Source organism: Corticium candelabrum, chromosome 2, assembly GCF_963422355.1.
Source record: "Corticium candelabrum chromosome 2, ooCorCand1.1, whole genome shotgun sequence".
Classification (NCBI taxonomy): domain Eukaryota; kingdom Metazoa; phylum Porifera; class Homoscleromorpha; order Homosclerophorida; family Plakinidae; genus Corticium; species Corticium candelabrum.
Window position 1 is genome coordinate 8100176 of NC_085086.1, and position 19860 is coordinate 8120035.

At 41.6% G+C, this 19860-nt stretch overlaps 3 protein-coding genes and 1 long non-coding RNA gene across 4 annotated transcripts; 2 read left to right on the forward strand and 2 right to left on the reverse strand.

The window, feature by feature from the left end:
* Positions 1-734: 734 nt before the first annotated feature.
* Positions 735-1422, reverse strand: LOC134176261 (uncharacterized). Its single transcript, XM_062642939.1, has 2 exons — positions 920-1422; positions 735-858 (listed from the first exon to the last, which is right to left on the reverse strand). Exons 1-2 carry the CDS (start codon positions 1250-1252, stop codon positions 823-825), a joined length of 369 nt encoding a protein of 122 aa, XP_062498923.1. The 5' UTR covers positions 1253-1422; the 3' UTR covers positions 735-822.
* A 3270-nt stretch (positions 1423-4692) lies between these two features.
* LOC134176147 (uncharacterized) lies at positions 4693-6199 on the forward strand. Its single transcript, XM_062642824.1, has 4 exons — positions 4693-4984; positions 5047-5191; positions 5261-5337; positions 5405-6199. The coding sequence occupies exons 2-4, from the start codon at positions 5167-5169 to the stop codon at positions 5951-5953; spliced, it is 651 nt and encodes a 216-aa protein (XP_062498808.1). The 5' UTR covers positions 4693-4984; positions 5047-5166; the 3' UTR covers positions 5954-6199.
* A 2120-nt stretch (positions 6200-8319) lies between these two features.
* Positions 8320-17859, reverse strand: LOC134198080 (thioredoxin-related transmembrane protein 1-like). Its single transcript, XM_062667413.1, has 7 exons — positions 17693-17859; positions 17277-17392; positions 15764-15809; positions 15574-15702; positions 15459-15504; positions 8765-8866; positions 8320-8708 (listed from the first exon to the last, which is right to left on the reverse strand). The coding sequence occupies exons 1-7, from the start codon at positions 17845-17847 to the stop codon at positions 8526-8528; spliced, it is 777 nt and encodes a 258-aa protein (XP_062523397.1). The 5' UTR covers positions 17848-17859; the 3' UTR covers positions 8320-8525.
* Positions 17860-17878: 19 nt separating this feature from the next.
* Positions 17879-18446, forward strand: LOC134198081 (uncharacterized). The gene is made up of 3 exons (XR_009972765.1): positions 17879-17984; positions 18048-18135; positions 18193-18446. It is a non-coding gene; the product is annotated as an uncharacterized LOC134198081 (long non-coding RNA).
* The last annotated feature ends 1414 nt before the right edge of the window (positions 18447-19860 follow it).

Here is a 19860-nt window from a genome sequence, read left to right on the forward strand (position 1 = left end):
AGTTTTTACAATAGATTGACAGACAGATAGACGTACGAACAGATAGACAGTCAAACATGCCTACAAAAAAAAAACAGCTATAACTTACTAATTGTCAGCAATCCACTGTTTGTAATCATCACTCCATTTTCCCTGAGCGACGCCAACTACACTGTTCATGTGAACCTCATCAATTCTATTGAAATCCCTCTTGTAGTGCTTTGGACATCGACTTTCAGCATAGAAATTAACACGCACAGGCTTGCTCCTGTCTGTAGGATTATTGGCCACCACTCTACCATACCATAGTTCATTTTGGTCACCCATTATCAATACCATGTCATTGACCACCACATAAACTGGTCCAACAACTGCTGTTGAGTCAGTCACAGGAAATGGTCGCATGAAATCAAGCAACCAGAAATACTTCCCAGCAAGCCGCTGTCCCACTACCGGCATCAGAATTGCTTTTTGCAGCAGTTTCTCTGCCAAAATATGTACTCTTGACCGATTGGCAACACAGTAGTGCAGCCAGTGGCTTGGTACATGCCAACTTGTCGATACAAATCACTTTCTACAACTGCTGTGTACGCTTCTCCAACACGCACAGACAATAATCTGCGAATATCGATGACAGACTCTCTCTCACCCCAAATACATGATATAACTGCATCATCCCGTGATTGAAATGTCAAATTAGGAGAAATCCAAGGTACAATTACCTTTCCTGCAATTGCCATACCCAACCTCCTCGGATTCGATCTGAATGCTTGTGTACAACGAAACAAGACATCAGTCAGTTAAGAATGTCTCCTTCAACTTGTATGGAGTGCAAGGAACCAATCAGAATTGGAGACTTGCTTGTGTCTTGGCCCACAACTAAAACCAAATGCAAATAGATTAATTTAGAATCAAACTCCAACATAATACAGAAGCTGACCAATCTATTTGTGTCTCTCAGTACATCTGGTTCAAGAGTGGAATCAGGGAGCTGTCTAGAGTGACTTGACAAAAATTCTCTCTGTACTTCAAAATGTGGCAAAGTGTGCTCAATGTTCTTGCAGTTGTGTGGAGTCTTGGTGTACCGTTGAACTGCTCTCTCAAAAACATAGCACCAATAATTGTCTAGGCTGCCAAAGCGGTGAACGCAGTCCTTCAAATGAATCAAATTGTGCACAACTACCGTACATGCCCGCAGACCGTAACTTTCTTCCAGCAAAATGTTGTGTCGTAAACAAAATCGATGTCTGCATTCGCCGCCTCTTCTGTCCATCCATCACGTCCAGAACGAAATATGTACTCAACAATTCGTGCAATGCACTGCCATATTGCAAAGTCTGCTGTTGAGACAATATCATGTAGCAGCACTTCTGACACAGGGAAAGAAAACTTCTGCCATTCTTGAGCTGCAAAGTATTAACATTTAAGACTCTGATGCTTTTGGTATACCCACGCATGCCACCTTTCCAAAATCCAGCATGCAGTACATTTGTTGGTATTCGAGATGCCTTCATCTGTATAACATTACAAAATATCAATTAGACATTACAAATTAACAATAATTGGTAATTTAACAAAAGCCTCAATACCAACAGTTCATGGGAACAAAGCTAATTTCTCAGACAGAATTTTCAACTTCTGAGCGCAAGTTGCATTCATGGGATCAACTGCTTTCTCTTCATCGATCATCAAATGAATGTTGTGTTTAACAACACCCAATGGAAGGCAATGTTGAGCATTGATAACAAAATCTCTCGTGAAGTCAAACCCATACAAGTAAAAGCTGGTGAGAAATGGTGGTTCCTTTAAAACCCAACTCCTTTCCATAACTTTGTCTGACAGTTTGCCTTTCTTCCTGATCAACACTTTCAAGAGATGATAACAACTCCTTACAAAGTTGCCTCTTCTCAGCAGGGTACCGAGCCAATTTGCAATAATTGCCATAATAATAGTGACTACTTCCCGATGGCATCTTTCCTAAAACAAGAAAAATTGATATCTAGTCTAGTAGTTTTAAAACTATATCACAAAAGACTAATTAGAACCTTCTATACTGCAAAATCGACATGGTCGTTGTCCAAAAAAATTGCCTTTGAGATCTCACATTGGGCAACATGATCTCCAGTCTACAACAGCATCAAGTGACGAAGTTTTAGCTGGTCCTAGTGGTAGTCCTGGTAAGGATAAGGAATATTGGACATCAATGCCTACAATTACAAAACGTAACTGCAGCAACCATTTTGCAGATATTTTAAGACAATTGTAACCAACCGTCAATGAAACCATCCAAAATCTCATCACAAAGCGGAGATAGAAATGGATCTAATGATATTGCTCTCTTCTTGGGAGTAGGTAAGTGGGTACGAAGCCAACAACATAAACTTCGCTGGTATGGCTTCTGCCTGTCTTGGAAATTGTAGCTATAGTAACCGAGATTGTGCCTAGGAAAGAATTAATGTCAACATAGAACACGTAATCTTGATTACACACAAACGACCATACTACTTTGTACATGATCAGATGACATAAGAAAAGAGAATATGCACAGACAACTTACATATTTCACTAACACTGACGCTTTACCAATATTGAATAGTATTAATTAATACTCAGTTATAGATATTTTGTTGTCAAATATTGGTTACCTTACCACAGCCATGAGATGGTTTATTGAAGGCTGCCACCCATCCCAATAGGTGTGCAACAAATATGCATGATGATACCAATACTTGACACATCATTTTCGACTGCTTGTTTACCAATATATGCTATGTTTCTTGGATCACCTCTTGTAGTGGACAACAAACTTGTCTGAAGTCTGAAGTTATGTCCACTGGTGATGCCAATATTTCTGCTGCAGACAATATGTTCTGACAGCCAATGGTCTCACATCTTAAAGGTAAAGGCCACTCCTACATGAATACAAGAAGGCAATAAATACAAGTAATGCTTCAACACAGAGCCACAATGCCGAACACCTTTTCATAATCCCAGAAAAATGAAAGCTCCTCAAACCTCACTCCATCCCAAACCTCCTTCTTACAAGGATATCCCCAGGAGTCTCTATTCGATTCATTCCTGTCACAATGAAGCCAATGATCACGTTCCTTCCAGTGTGCCAAATCTTCTCACACATCGCTTTCTGTTGAGTCCATGCTTTGACTTTACTGATCAAACTCAAATAGTAGTACTTCACAGAACCAGGTCTACTGCAGTGTCTGCACGATGCAATGTCACTATCCGAATTGTCATAGTGGCATGGGTGATCTTCGTGAAGGCAAATGTTGTAAACTCTCTGTGGAATACAACCAGCATCTCCTAAAACCTTCTGTACAGCAGACCACGATTCAGGTAGTTGAGATCTCTCATCAAGTATTTGTCTGTTGAACCATTTTAAAATGTCTTCAAGACATTTGTTGGACATTTTGTGTTTATCCTTTAAACTCAAAAGTTCCAGAAGTGTTTCATACCTACCAAGATTTTCAAGTTTATCTTCACCTATGTCAATATTGGAAACACTATCACTTGCATCACTATCAGGAATGCTTCCATTAGACGCCACAGCTATCTCATCCTCTTGCACACTACCTTCATTGAGAGAGCTACAAGCATTATCATCCAAACGTTCCTGATCAATGTTACATAAATGCCTATGTGCAGTAGTCCTTGACACTGGTTTAAAGTTGCAAATGGAACATGGACAATGACAGTGCTGTTTAGGAGCATCACTTGCATCACAAGTTATTGGGAGCATATTCACACTCCGGTCACTACAAATACGTTTTGCACTAGAAGTTCTTTTAAAACCAATGCAGACATGTACAAGTTACACAATGCACCTGACAGAGCATAGTACCAACTGAAACTGACTCTCATGGTTCCTTTCATGGGCACTCATGTCTTTAGACACAAGAAGTCTGAATCAAACAAAACTGCAACCATCTGCCTCCAAACTATCAATGTGTATAGCCTACAGGCAACAGCCAAAACCTACTTACCCCCTCAGACAGAGTATGTTCCCTCAGGTCTCTTATCAACCTATTAAACTATTACGTTTGTTCTAAATTGCCAGCTACTATTACAACAACCAATCACGACTGACTACTAAAGAAGGGCACGAGACAAGAGCATGCACCACATGAGGACCCAAATCTCACCTATCAACATGAGGATCCAAATTCCACCAATCAGCAGTGTGGCTTTAAGGCTCCCGTTCAGGTCCGTGCTAGCCATTATCAACTTGGACCAATCAGCAAGCTTAGCCCAGCAGAAATCCCACCAATCAGCAACAGGCAAACCAGAAGTAAAATGCAAAAGCGGGAAACTCAAAGCATAGTTCATCTTTGCAAGAGAGATCGATCTGTAGCTACATCTTGAGCAAATACATCAGCACATGCAGCCAAGCTGACCCATTGAATAACAGTGAGTGTACAGACGTAGATCTACACCTGAACAAGTTATTGGAAAAGACAACTACAAACACAGGTATGAGAATCAATTGCAAGATGAACGTGTACATGTACAAATTCTTTCTGAATAATCTTCAGACTTCACAACCTTGACAGTAGAAGAGACAGCACAGTGGCTGCGTAGCACTGGCTGCTCAGAAGACACTACAGCAAACTTTACTGGTACGTCAATACTAAACTTGTTTGTAGAAAATGAGAGCTTTACTAACTAACCGGATGTCACAGATGAAAAGATTGACAGAGAAGCACTCCAAAGCATGGCAAATGAGTCAAGGCTAAGCACCATTGGCGTAAAAAAGATGAGCAGTAGACTCAAAATTTGCCATCAAATCAAGGAACTCTAGAAGAAAACAACAAGTCTACAATGGCTTCGATCTACCCATACTCCAGTACACCACAGCACAACCTGAGCACTATGACCAAGGATGTTCCTGCTGCTATTAATGTACACCTCACACCTGCTGTGGAAGTCTCCGAAGCAGGACAAGCCTTTTTGAAAGCACATCATCCATGGATGCACACACAGTACATGCATGGTAAGAATGTCACACTAATCAGTCTGTTGAACAAACACTAACATGCATCTTTACAAATACAGGGAAGCGTCTCATAAGAAAACTGCAAGAGAATTCTTTAGTTCTGCCAAGAACTTAAGAATTTAGATGGTGATCAGACTAGACGAGACGAAGCTGTCCGAGACCTCTTGCCAAAGTGTTCCATGCCAGAGATTGGATTCGGGGAAGGTAATACCAAAAGTTATATAATACAACGTACAAATTACCAATGCGTCAACAGCTTCTGATCTGTGGCAGCTGGAATCCGTAGTCATCTAATGGACAGTATGAGGGAACACAGAAGACGAATCGCCAGTCTTTCCATGCGTCCAAAGGTATTCTAGCTACGTGTGTAGGTGTTTTCAAACCCTAACTCACCGACCATCTTTGTGTTCTTTGCAGGAAGCTGATGAGCCCTCCCCAACCGCAACTGCAACCAAGCCCAAGACTCTGACGGAAAGAAACATCTGCTTCGACGACCACAACGCAGCTGCAGACGCCGATGTGTCGGCACGTGAAATCGAAGTCGAAGATGAAGACTGCAGTCCACAACTCGATCTCCATAGCGCACTTTCGACACCAATAATCACAGCTCCATTTCCATTTCCCGCTTCCCGAAAAAGACTAGCTGCAGCAGCGTCAGCATCTCTCGTAGGCACCGAAGCTGCCTCTCATTGTCAGTTAGGTCGCGGAGAAAGAGCGAAACGACTCTCACTGGAGAACCTAGGTGTCGCTCCAGCCAACTGCAGTCGAGAACATCACGAGGCGAACGTTAACGATACGGCTCTTGATACAGCGATTGCCCAAGATGAAAGTAAATGTATCCGTGATATTATCAGTATACGCCCCCTAATTGTACGCTTTGGCAGATCACGAGTTATCGCAGAGAAGCAGCAATGCTGTTGTAGCAGCCGTACTGAAGATGCCAAACATTTCAGTGGCACTTCTTAATAAGCATTTAAGACCGATGGCAAAGCTTCTTGGCGTGCAACGCTACTCGGGCAAAGACAAAAACTGGTTCGTTGTAGAGTTGGCGCACGAGCTAGTAGCCAGGAAGTGGGTCGATGTCAATGGAGACAGAAGACTGCTCTCTAGCGATAACATAGTAGTTGCTAGGTACTTTTAGATATAATTAGACTAGCTACGTAGTTTGCAGTGCCAAAGTGTAAATTGTTGCGAAAGTCTAGCTAATAAAGACGATTGAATTCAATCAAAAAGTCTATATATAGCAAACTCGACAGAAACCAAAATGGCGCGGGCATTTTAATTAGAAATCAAAATGGCGGAGCCTCTAATAAAAGCGTTTCCCATAGTGGATTTCGCAGGTTAATGTATGGGTTTTCTTAATTAATTTTACAAAACCCTCAAGGTGGGTTATGGTGGGTGAAGGTAGGTTTCTTACGGTTTTACGTGGTTTTTGTGTCTTTTTTTTGTAAAGTTTCTGTGGGTTAGAAAACCCACATGTGCGTATTTGTTTCACAAACCCACCCATGGGTTTGCCTCCTTTCCCACGGAATTCCTCATGAAAACACACACAAAAAGACATGTGGGTTTTTTCTCACATTCCCTGTGGATATCTGTGGGGTAAATGGAGCGGACGGTTTCGTCTCATTTCATGGTGCTTGTTACGTCTGACTAGTAGAATAGTTACAGCTACCTCACCTGTTGCTAAAACAATGATGTCTTGTGAGATCATTGGCCATCGGATGACGTGTAACCGCAGAGATCATCTCTTTCACCTGCTTGTTTGAACTATTATGCCAATTGTTGCATGGATAGGACTCCAGAAAACAGCAGCAATGGTTTAAACAAGAAACGACTAAGAGGCAGTTTATATGTTGCATTAGAAGTGTAAGTAGTGCCTGCGTGCATGCAAGGTCTTTCACTTAGTGACGTCAGTGGGTGGTCTGAAACCAGTCAGGATTGACAATCCGGGGAATGCCGAGGGCGGAGAGAGACTGGGTCGAGTCTAGTCTACAATCATCTTGCTTCAGAAGGATTTGCAACCCAGGTGCCACATACAGGTAATTTTGTACCAAACCATGGGTTGTGAAGCTAACCTAAAAATAGCTTAAAGGCGAAGCTGATCATGAAACATTGGGCCCCTCCCTCTGCCTCTACTCCAGCGTGACAGTCAAAATCAGGCACGTTGATTCAATGAAGTGGAAAGTAAGTATTGAAATTACTTACATGGTGTGTATTGTTTAACCCTCTGAAAAATGCGATATTGTAGCCTCAGCCACTTCCAGCACAAAACCAGAACCACATCCAGCCGCAATTCTAGTACTCCGTTGCATTCAACTTGGAAAACGAACGCATACGCACTGACTTTATTGACTATAGAACGGTTGTTAATTAATACTGTTTAATAACAACAAGAAAACATGCTTTCAATGTGGATCCCAAACTGATCTGGACCACTGCAGAGTATATGATGACACGAATAGATGATTACATGGAATGGTTTGAAACAAGCTGAAGGATATCTGTTCCAGGTCTGTCACTGTGCTGGGCAATGCTGGACAACGCTCATTACCACAACACAAAGTCCCTACAAAGTCAAGCTTACAGTCTAGTTGACCCTCAACAGTGAGACTAACTTAAATGCAAATCTACTTGCTAACATTCAACAGCCTGTGGCAACAGGAAACTGGTCAAGAGACATGAATTTGCTACCACTTGAACAGTTGTCATTTGATGTCCTGTGGCCCACTGTGAGCTCAATCCAATAGAGTTGGTGTGGTCTAAGGTCAAGTGAGTGACTCCTGAAATGTGGATAGGGTTGCCTATATAATTTGCTACGACCCGTACAAGCAATAGAATTGAAAGTTTAGAAATTCTATTGCATACATTCGAATTTCATAGCAATTTGCAAATACTGTTACTATTGTGTTTTAGTACTAAAATAAAGCGATGAAAACAAGTCATACTAGAAACATTCAGTCGATGCCTACATAGACAAGTGGGTAGATGCACACAAATATTAACAGTTTTGCTCGTCCTGCCACACTAGCTGCTGACGAGTTCAACTCATCACATGCACTCACACAAATGGAACCACACACACTCTCACACTCTCACTCACTCACTCGCTCACTCACTCTCTCACTCACTCACTCTCTCTCTCTCTCTCTCTCTCACACACACACACACACACACACACACACACAGACAGACAGACACACACAGACACACACACACAGACACACACACACACACACACAACAACAACAACAACAACAACACCTTCACCCAAAATGCTACAATCACAGACATTCAAACCATTTTATATATGGATACCACACTGTAGGTAGTTTCACCATGGTTTATTCACTTTGTCCATGTCAAAACCACATGATGTGCAATAAAGTATCAATCAAATCTCCTTTACAATCAGCAAGATAAACATGCCACAAATTCAGCACAACAACAGAACAAAATTCGTTGCTAACCACTACGTGTTTACAACGGTTAGACACAACCGAACACAAACTATAGAGAATGGCCTACATACCAATGCGTCTCAATCTGTCGCCGTCGTCTTTTTCCTCCGCATTACAGAAGTCGCAGCAGCATCATCATCTGCTGCTTGATTGTCACTACTCTTCTCAGTACTATCAATTAATGAAGTCTGTTCACTAAATTCTACAGCATCTTTGGAGCTCCGTTGTCTGCCTAGCACCATATCAGCCATGAAGACAATCAACTAGAGAAGATTGATAGATAGTAAGGTATGACATAGAAGGAGAAGTGATGACTTACTGCGCCGATAATTACACCGATTGCAATTGTGCAGACTGCGAAAAGACTATATGCAGCCCAAGTTGGAAACCCGTAATCCTCGATCATCATACGGTGGACATCCTGGTGGAAAACAAGAGAAAATAGTATGCTACCACATATTGTAATACAAAGTCACTGACAACTTTGCAACGACACAAGCATGTGCATGCAGACGTCCGCGTGAGTGCGTACACACACACACACACACACACACACACACACACACACACACACACACACACACACACACACACACACTGACAGATAGACAGACACACAAAAAAAAAAAGTTTAAGCCCCCATGTCATTGGCATTCAATGTCAACCTTAAGGTCAGTTGCAGAGATAGCTCTCCCTGCCTCTAGAGACAGGGCCTCCATGCGCTACTTGGAGGCTTAGGGCCAATGCTACAATCCACCTGGAGCTTGGTCGGAATCATCCAGGTGCACTGACTATGGCGCAGCTCTGGAACTGGACACCAAAAGCCCACAAGTACCCATCTCCTGCATGATGTTACTTGCATGCCAAGCAAGGTCATGTCCACACCCAATCAATGACCAGGTACTCATTTATACTCTTGGGTCGAGACAAGCAATTTTGTGTAAGTTTCTTGCTTAAAGACATTATGCCTTAGATCGTCATCACTGTGACTTGAAGCCGCAACCCTGCAACGTGCTGGATGTTTTCATTCTCCAAATGCACTCTCTAACCAATTGAGCTATGCACCACACACAACACACACACACACACACACACACACACACACACACACACACACACACTGACAGACCAACAGACAGACAGACCAACAGACAGACAGACACACCGACAGACAGACAGACACAGACAGACAGACACAGACAGACAGACACAGACAGACAGATGTTTATCAATAGCTTTACAAAGATGCAATGCTAATGTTTTATGTAAAAAATTAGGAAGAGTAGTACGATCAAAGGACTCAACTGAACCGTGTTTTGCTAATTAGATAGATTGATAAAGTAGCCCATTATGGGCTCTTAGACTTTGTGATTTTAGTTCTAATTGTCTTAGACTGTAATAGCGATGATGTGTGAAAATATATGTATTGACAGACAGACAGACAGACAGACAGACAGACAGACAGACAGACACACACACACACACACACACACACACACACACACACACACACACACACACACTGACAGACAGACAGACACACAAAATGGACAAATTTCATGCCCTCCATGTCATTCGACGTCAACCTTAAGGTCAGTTGCGGAGATAGGTCTCCCTGCCTCTAGAGACACGGCCTCCATGCGCTACTTGGAGGCTTAGGGCCAACGCTACAATCCACATGGAGCTTGGTCAGAGTCATCCTGGTGCACTGAATATGACGCAGCTCTGGAACTGGACACCAAAAGCCCACAAGTACCCGTCTGCTGCATGATGTAGACAAACACACACACACACACACACACACACACACACACACACACACACACACACACACACACAGAAAGACAGACAGACAGACAAACCGACAGACAGACAGACAAACCGACAGACAGACAAACAAACACTGACAGACCGACAGACATACACATGCATGCATGCACACGCATGCACGCACATGCACACACACACACACACACACACACACACACACACACACACACACTGACAGACAGACAAACATGTTGACAGATCATAAAAGTCGTAATGATTTGTTCTTGCCTCGCTGTGGGAGAGTGATGAATGAGGGAGAAAGCTCGGCCAGTGATCACGAGCTGTCTACATTTCCTAAACCTCCAAACATCTGCCATAACTGTACTACCTTGAAGCAAAAGTATGTAATAAAGTATGACTTGGTTTTAGACTTGGTGTTTGTCAGCATACAGATACCTATACCTACCAGGTTCACCATGATATCCTAGATACTGGTATCGTATATGACTATAAGGGTCAGTAGTAGTACAATTGAGACAACTACAACAATAATCTCTCACTCTCCAATATCTGTCTCTAATAATCCCCTTTTCTGGCCATGGTTGAAACAATTAACCCCGGGGATACATATTTCTTCCAATAGTGGCCGCAGCCTCTATTTTAAACGAGGTTACAGAACTAAACGAGTGTGGCTTGTATTCGAGTGTGACCTTCATTGTAAGTCTCTACTTCACACTGTGACACGTTGGTACTTGAACGCCACATTTCTTTCTGTTGACATAATTGGACATTGAAGGTAGGTTTAGCTGTGAATGCCATGACTATTATGTTACAGTAATAGGATGCCTTCCAGATACATATTGCTGTACGTCGTATTTCGAGGTAGTACTGTAGTCAGAGAATGGATTTACCAAACATAAACCAAAATAGGCTTGCTTGACATACCCATTCACACAAACACACCGCTAGAGCCATGCTGGCCTGGCCTACCACAGCTTGTCATGCCAACCCGGGATGGCCAGGGTCAGCTCTGGCTTTAAATCGCCGAGTGAATGTGAGGCAAGCCACTGAAGGCTGCCCATGCTTACTAGCTACTAAGATAGCAAGCATGGACGGACACGAAACCTTGTGTCTCATTTCTTTGTGGGGTGAAGACAGCATACAGTTTCAAATCAAAGGTTGTGCAAGAAATACAGAAGTCTACCGAAATTATTCTAATTAAAGCACCTCTAAGTAATAATTACCAATCTAAATGGCTCTCCAATTAGAGTGCAAAAATTATTATGCAAGGACGTAGCCATTCGGTCCAGTGAAACCGAACCACACTTTTCAATATTTGTGCTTTCACCAAGGGGTCATTCCCGGCAACTTTCGGAATAGGGCATAGCTGATTAAATAATTTTTTTCTTAATCAATCTGAGACAGCCTCATACCAAGTGCCGGCAGACCTGCAGATCAGCACGCACGCATACAGATTGTATAACTGTTCATTCTGGTTTAGAATAGCAGATAGTAAGTGGAACCATGCAGATGGCGTTGCTTCTGTCACCTCCCTCTCATGCCTCATGACTGTATGAACTCTTTTGTTTCCTACGAGATCCTTCTGGGAGTGTAAGAATAACTCTGTGCTGCATCATACTTTGCATAAACCTAATGCGTGGTTTTATAGCTGGCCGCCTTTTCACAAGGACGTCAATAACGCTCACGACGTTCCATTCTGTCACTACATTACTATGTAACACAAGAGAAAAATATCTTTTTGTCTGTCTGCGCATGCACATCTGTGCGTCGACCCGACCACTTCCAAATTGCCAGCTATGTCCCTGTTATTGCTCTACAAGATGACCCACTTATGAGGGGTGCTTAGGTATTAGAGTCATAAACCTCATTTTAGAACGTAAGATACTACACTACTATGAAAAAAGGAAGACATGTTTGGTGCACCCTAGCCTGAGCTCTGTAAATCATTAAATAAAGTTGCTCCTCGAATTACAATATAGAAAATGTTACAGGATACAGCAGTGAGGCGCCATTTGGGCAATCAATCAAGACATATTGTTACTTCTTTTGCAACGATTCTAATTTGTTTTAAGTGCCTTCAAAAATAATTTTATTTCTATAAGGTGCTCTAATTGGAGACTAAAATACTTGTGACTCCAAAGGGTGCTTCCATAAGGGAGGTGCTTCAATTAGAATAATTATGGTAGGCAAAGTTAGTAGAACAAATGAAAAAGGATTATGATGTCTATGCATGGAACTTCTCAATATTTCACATTAGCCCTAGCGAGAAGTAAGCACGGGCAGCTTGTTCCATGAGGAGATCTCTCTAGCTAGTGTGCTGATGTGTACCAAGTGACACGCCTACTAACAATCAGCTGGCTTCCTTTGTCAGAAACACGTGTGAACAAGGGCTGGCTCCCTCTATTAGCCCAGGCTGGCTAGGCAGTTTGGACCTGTGCTAGTGTCAATGGGGTACTAGATAATAAAGTGACTATTTTGGAGTTCATATAGGAATGTAGTCAAACGACACTGTGGTGTAGTTAGCACGCTGACATTGCTGCCTATTATACAAAACTTATGATAGACATACACATGCGCCACTACTTATGCATCGTTCCTATTTCTATCAACAAATCCCGAGGGTTTCTCACATACTAAACGCTGCTATAGTTCCACAGTTAGTTCCATATGAACTAGGTAGTTTCAGTTAGCCAAAGCGGCTCCAAATAAAGCCATTTAGTGTCATTATTTATAGAGACTCTCCTTCAGGCCCCATTGAAGTGGTTTCACCTAACAATACCCACTTATCAAACCAAACAGTCTAGAAGATATGAAAACATCTCGATCCTCAGCCAGACATCGCCACTCACTAAACGTTTGAAGAATCCCTAACCGCACTATCACACAGTGAGCAACACACGTCAGTCCCCTCTTATCAACTTGGTCTGCTCTTAATTAAGTTTTGAGCAGGTAAGAGAAAGAGAAACCAGCAATGGTAAGGGTCAAGGAGACACCACATCCTGCGAACAGAGAAACGTATCAAAGATACCACATTGCTCCTTACTTGAGTGTTCTGATATTAAGTAAAAGCCACACCCCACTTGGTTCAAATTTAGCACAATCTTTGAGTACTTACACTAACATCCTTGGAAATAGAGCATACAGACACAATGGTGTCGAATTGAATTTACCGGCCAATGTGTCTAGGGATCCAATAAGATATTGGCATGTGTCTGTTGCTGTATATTGGTCACGACTCTAACTTTCAAAGTTGGCTATGAAAATTTTTTCTGATGTAAAGTCATCGTAGATGCACAGAAAGTTAGGAAATAAGGAATAATTGCTTCAATTCTGTGTGGGATCATAGATATTGTAACATGAATGCTCACTCTTGCTCACACACTGACTCACTCACATGTGCACACACACACACACACACACACACAGCATGAAATAACGACCGGCCAATGAGAAGATTGCACAGCCATTTGACATGATAATTGTTTGACATAATAATCGATAAGGACATTGTGGCATTAGATATGGTATAGCAATTTAGATAAATATAAAGATTGCATGCAGTTTGCATGTTCTCAACAAGGCCAGATCCAAGATGATGAGATGATCCATATTGAAGAGATTTTTCAAAATGAGTGTCTAGCTACAACCAGATTATGGACATATTCCAACATGTGGCATTAGAAATTGCATGCAACATGCATAGCGTCTACCCCAACGTTGCCTCATGCCAGGAATCAGGTCTGTACTGAATACAGTTGCACATCCCAGGATTGCTGTTGTTTCCAAATAGATTGATTACACTTTGGAATATGGATTCCCAATCATTTTCTGCCATGTGTTGCCATGTTGTAATTAAATCAGGTGGGTAGAGTTTGAAGAGGTCTGTCCCCAACCCAATGAAGACAAATTGCCATTGCCTAAATATTATTCACTGTACAGTGTACCACCAGTGAGACTGTCCACAAATGATCGTAACAGACTACAGTTACTACAGTTAGTCCATACACATTACAGGGCATTCGCACAATTAGGCCTCTGATATAGGTATACTCTACAATAGAGATACATAGCTATAGCTGAGCTGATGAAATATTTTTGTGAAATCACACTGTTCAGCATAAACATATCCAGCTTAGAAGACACAACACATCACACGAACACTTCTGAGTCATGATATGCATCAGACTCAAAGAAGAGTTATGTAATTAATCATTTGTTTTTCAAAATGGCGGCTGCAACAGGACCGCTTCAAAATTGCGGCTACAGCTCTGACCAAGTGGCTGATCAATGTAAATCCTTATGTCAGGGTATGCACACACACACACACACACACACACACACACACACACACACACACACACACACACACACACACACACACACACACACACAACACACACACACACACACACACACCACAAACACACACACACACACACACACACACACACACACACACACACCACAAACACACACACACACACACACACACACACACACACACACCACACACACACACACACACACACACACACACACACACACACACACACACACACACACGGTGGAGTGAGTGGTCAACATGACCAAACTCATTTATGGCTTGCTTGTGTCTCCAATGTCGTGCAGGAGCATCATAGATAAAGGCACAGACAAAACAAGTCACCATAAAGGAACCTGCACAGAACTGATTCCACTCTCTCCTCCAGTACGTGCTATATGTTGACAGGTGTAAGACTACGACAAGCCAAACAACATGTATGGACGCAGTAAGCTGACCAGAAAACTGAAACCCCAAACTAGTAAACTGCTCTTTAGAGCCAAAGTGACCACAGCTGCTTACATATACTGTGCTGAATTGCTTTGAATCAAATCAGACTTTGCAGCAACAACCAATTTATGGCGGCTGCACTCGCCAAGCCCAGTGTTGCCATAGAGAATCTGTGACATTTTATACAGATAACACTGCCACCTGTTATCCCATCACTCTCTGATAACACTGCCATCAGATTGTCCGCGACTGCTTATTCGTCAGGCAAGACCTGCTTATTTCACAGCTAACACTTATATCTAAGGGTTGTTCCACAATCCGCAACCTGTGGACACGCTCGGTAGCAGATGGTGCTGCTCCTGGAAAAAACCCATACACACACACACACACACACACACACACACACACACACACACACACACACACACTACTGCTATCACATTGTACTTACTCTAAGGGTCATTGATACTTTGAACGTTGTTCCTAGCAACACCATTCTAGCCACACCACAAAATTCAATTACTATGTCTGCCCATTCCCTACTATATCACACAAATATGCCATACATAACAGAAGAAGGCGACCGCCACCAGGGGACGACCTCGGCCTCTTGCCATTTCTCCTCCTTAACAAACGCCATCAAATCGTCCATCGCCCTACGACCAGCATACAGACGAAACACGTTGTCCTTGATGCTGCAAGCAAAAAGGATGTCATCTAATGTACACCACTTTACAAAATATTTGTATGTCTTACTGATATATTGTAGGCAGAGCAGTTACTAGAAATCGTCCACTGAGACCTAAGACAAAAGGACAGTAAGACAAGATACAAGATAGAGTAAGTTGATGTCAATAATCTGTTTATTTGCAAAGTTTCTTTAGTGTAAACATTGATAACTTATGAACAAAAGTCAAAATCATTAGAACAATTGAATATAGGCCAGTTGTAGTACCAAAGTATTCACACAGTACTGTATTCAATTAGGTAGTACAGATCAGCAGAGGACTATGATGGATTAAACCCATAGTGCACAACTCTTAATTGGACATTGGCATGCACTTAGTGCTTAGTTAATAAATACTGATTGACCAAGAGGTTGCATATCACTCACATTTTACTAAAGCATGACCTCACAGCATACACATGCACTCACACACTTGTGACAACAAATAGACAATCAGGCAGGCAGGCAGACCAACAGACCGATAGACAACCAGACACACAGAATGACAGACAAACGGACAGTGAGGCAAGCAGACACACAGACAAGCAAACACACAGAGAAGCAGACACACGGACAGACAGACGAGCAGACAAAGAGGCAGACGAACAGATGGACAGGAATACAAGTTGATAAACCAACAGACTGGATTGTTTTAATTTCAACTCTTGATTGCTAGATCTAAACTTTAAATCTTTAATGACCTAACAAGACAAGAGTTAAGAGTCAAATTACCATCAAATTCTACATCCAATGCATTCACAGCAGACTAGACGTTCATATCGATTGATACCAAATTTACTATTATAAACGAGATATTGGTGGCAATGATTGTATGTGTACCTGCTATCACATAAAACCATCCCAATAGCGCAGAGCTAGCTTCGCTGTCTGACTGTCTGTCTTTCTTTGCATCTGTCTGTCTGTCTGTCTGTCTGTCTATTCATATATTTCTTATACAAGATATTATTACAAACTACAACACACAAGAAAGTCTGTCCGTTTGTCTGTCTTATCCATATCATTTCATAAATGAATGCAATTACTGTCCATCTGTCTGTCTGTCTGTCTGTCTGTCTGCCGTTCTTTCTTTCTGTTTGTCTTTCTTTGTGTCTGTCTTTCTGTCTGTTTGTCTGTCTGTGTGTCTGTCAACACGTATATATCTTATACAAGACAATATTACAGACTACAACACACAACAACAACTGTCTGTCTGTTTGTCTGTCTTTTACATATATTATCATAAAGGAATGCTAATACTGTCTGTTTGTCTGCCGTTCTTTCTCTTTGTTTGTCCTTCTTTCTATGTATACGTTTCTCTGCCTGTCTGGATGTGTTTTCTTCTTGTTGTCTGTCTGTCTCTGTCTGTCTTTGTCTGCAAACAAATGCAAATACATCCAAGGAACAGTTCACAACTAAACCATGGTAACACAATGTGACGCAGTACTTAGTTATTGAATAGCATCAACTGACTGCCGGAAAATCACGGAGGTCAACGTACCATGACAACACCATGCTTCACATATCTGTTATTTCCATAATTACCTGATTCCGCTGTGACATCGACTTTGGCCACGTGAACGTTCAACTCGTTCGCCCACTCTCCGAACTCGCTCCAAACGGGCTCGAACTTCTTACAAGCGGGACACCAAGGCGCGTAGCTACGACACACACACACACTCACACACACCTCACAACAGAGTGCCGATGAATGAATCCCTGTCGAAGCAGCAAAGCAGAACCACGACGGTTCTACTGAAACATCACAAATGCCAGCCACTTGTGCTGCTCACTGACAACGCGTCGGATGAAGCGCGACAACTGGGAATCCTACACGTTCCGTACGTGTGCAGACACACAATCACATACTTCGTTCCCACATTCAACAAACAACCGCGGAGTAACAATTTCTTGAGAGACACGAGAAGCGTAGAATGCGTGGGACGTACGTATGCACTTACAATTCGACCATCCATTCTCCGGCTAGAATGACTGAGGCGTTTGACTCGGAGATCACGTGAACGCGCTGCTCGTTGACCGACTCAACCGGCAGAATGATTAAAGATACAGACACTAGCAGAGCGACACAGAGCGCTCTGTAACCGTGACCGAACATCAGCGTGTCGAGTGGCTCTTTAACGCATGCGCATATGACGACTTCATTTTCGACACGCCTCGTACAAACACGCCTGGCTGTGATGGTAACTTGTCGTACCAGCTACCAGGACTCAGATGGTCATATTTAGTCACAAGGTCATATTTCAGGCTTCCGTTTCATTTGTATAAACATTAGTTGGAGTTGGCTTGGGGAAATAGAATACGACCTTTACACGTGGGCGTGGCAATGCCTGTACCCTCATGGCAAGCTCAGCGACGATTGCGTTTCGACGGAAAAGCTTGAGAGGTACTAGAAGAATTGAATGTAGAAGAATTGAAAAGTAGCAAAGCGTATTTCGTGCAGAACAACCGACGTTTGAAGTCACTTGCTGATTGGAGGGCGTGGATGTTTGGTTGTCGTCGTCATGAGAACAGAGCAACACAACAACCTCACGACGTGGTAATTAAAATCAATTGCAGCTAGACCTTCAATACGGATTCATTTGACATCAACCGACAATATGGCTATTTAATTAATTAAATAAAACTTTCTAGTACATATACTCAGTATTACATGTTAAATAATTAATTAAGGTAATTAACTAATTGTATAATATACTGTACTATAGAACTATAATTCTATGTTTCTGAGTTCTCTGCAATACTGTTATTAATTAATTAGCTACTAAAGATAGTTGTAATAACAGATTGAACCCTGGGTGTGTAGGTGTTAGAGTACGTTAGGGCCATCCTGAAAAGTTGAGTAAGCATGCAAGTATTTTGCAAATTAGCTTACTAATGTATGTGTAAGTAGCTATGCACATTGTATATTTACATAGTCCTAATGACGCGCGCGCGCGCGCGCGCGTGTGTGTGTGTGTGTGTTTGTACAGACAGCACTAGCTGTTGTGTGCAAATTAGGGCTACGGAATCAGATCTACAGAAACCCTTCTTACTAATTATATTGCTAGACATGCGAGACACGCTGGCTAGAAACACTTTGTCCAATGTGTTTAATAAATTTATTCATCTAGACTTCTCTTTTGAACTCTGACCTATTAATAGACTTATATTTTTAGAAATATAATATAATAAACAGGCTCCAATCAGGGTGTACGGGCCCAGACCCCCAGCTTCAATTCGCTCTAATGATGCTTTAAGCATGTACTTTTTGTAAGCTACATGGCTTGAATTATAGGTACAGGTTAATTAAACTAGTTGAAAGTATAATCATGTCTAAGTCTGCTGTAATTTTTAGTTTAGAAGAAAATGTTATTCGACTTATAATAATTGGCCATCTGACCAAAACCACTTCAATAAGTTGTTCTTGTTTACTGTTGTTCAAATTGGATCAACAACACAAATATTGATTTTATCAGATTAAACAAAACAATTTAGATATTTATTTTTACGGCATATACTGAGCATTACAATCAAACAATGCAAAACACAGCTGCATACAACAGGTAAAAACTCGACATAAAAGCAATTATTTTACATGCAGTATTTCATTACCTTAATTGGTCTTCTGTCCGAGTACAACGATGTCATTCGATGCTTTCTGCAGAAACCTTTTTCTTCGTCAACTTCAGAGAACTCTGTATTCTCCCACTCATCATGTAAGTGCATCCCTTTTGAGGGAGTCCAGGCCTTTAGGGCACACACAGTGGCTTCACGCTAATTTTGAGTAAGAGGCGTAGATAGACATATTTCCGCGTTGCCCACAAACTCCCTCCTAGTTAGGCGTATTGGGCTATATATATATATATATATATATATATATATATATATATATATATATATATATATATATATATATATATATATATATATATATATACATACAAATATATATGTGTGTTCTATATAATTAAAAAAATATTATATATATATATATATATATATATATATATATATATATATATATTTACTTCAACAACTTTCTTTTAGTCTTTGGCGGTATAGTCTTAAACTGATCTTGGACATACTAGCCATCTGTAATGTTGACAATGTTATGTGGGAGTATGTGTTA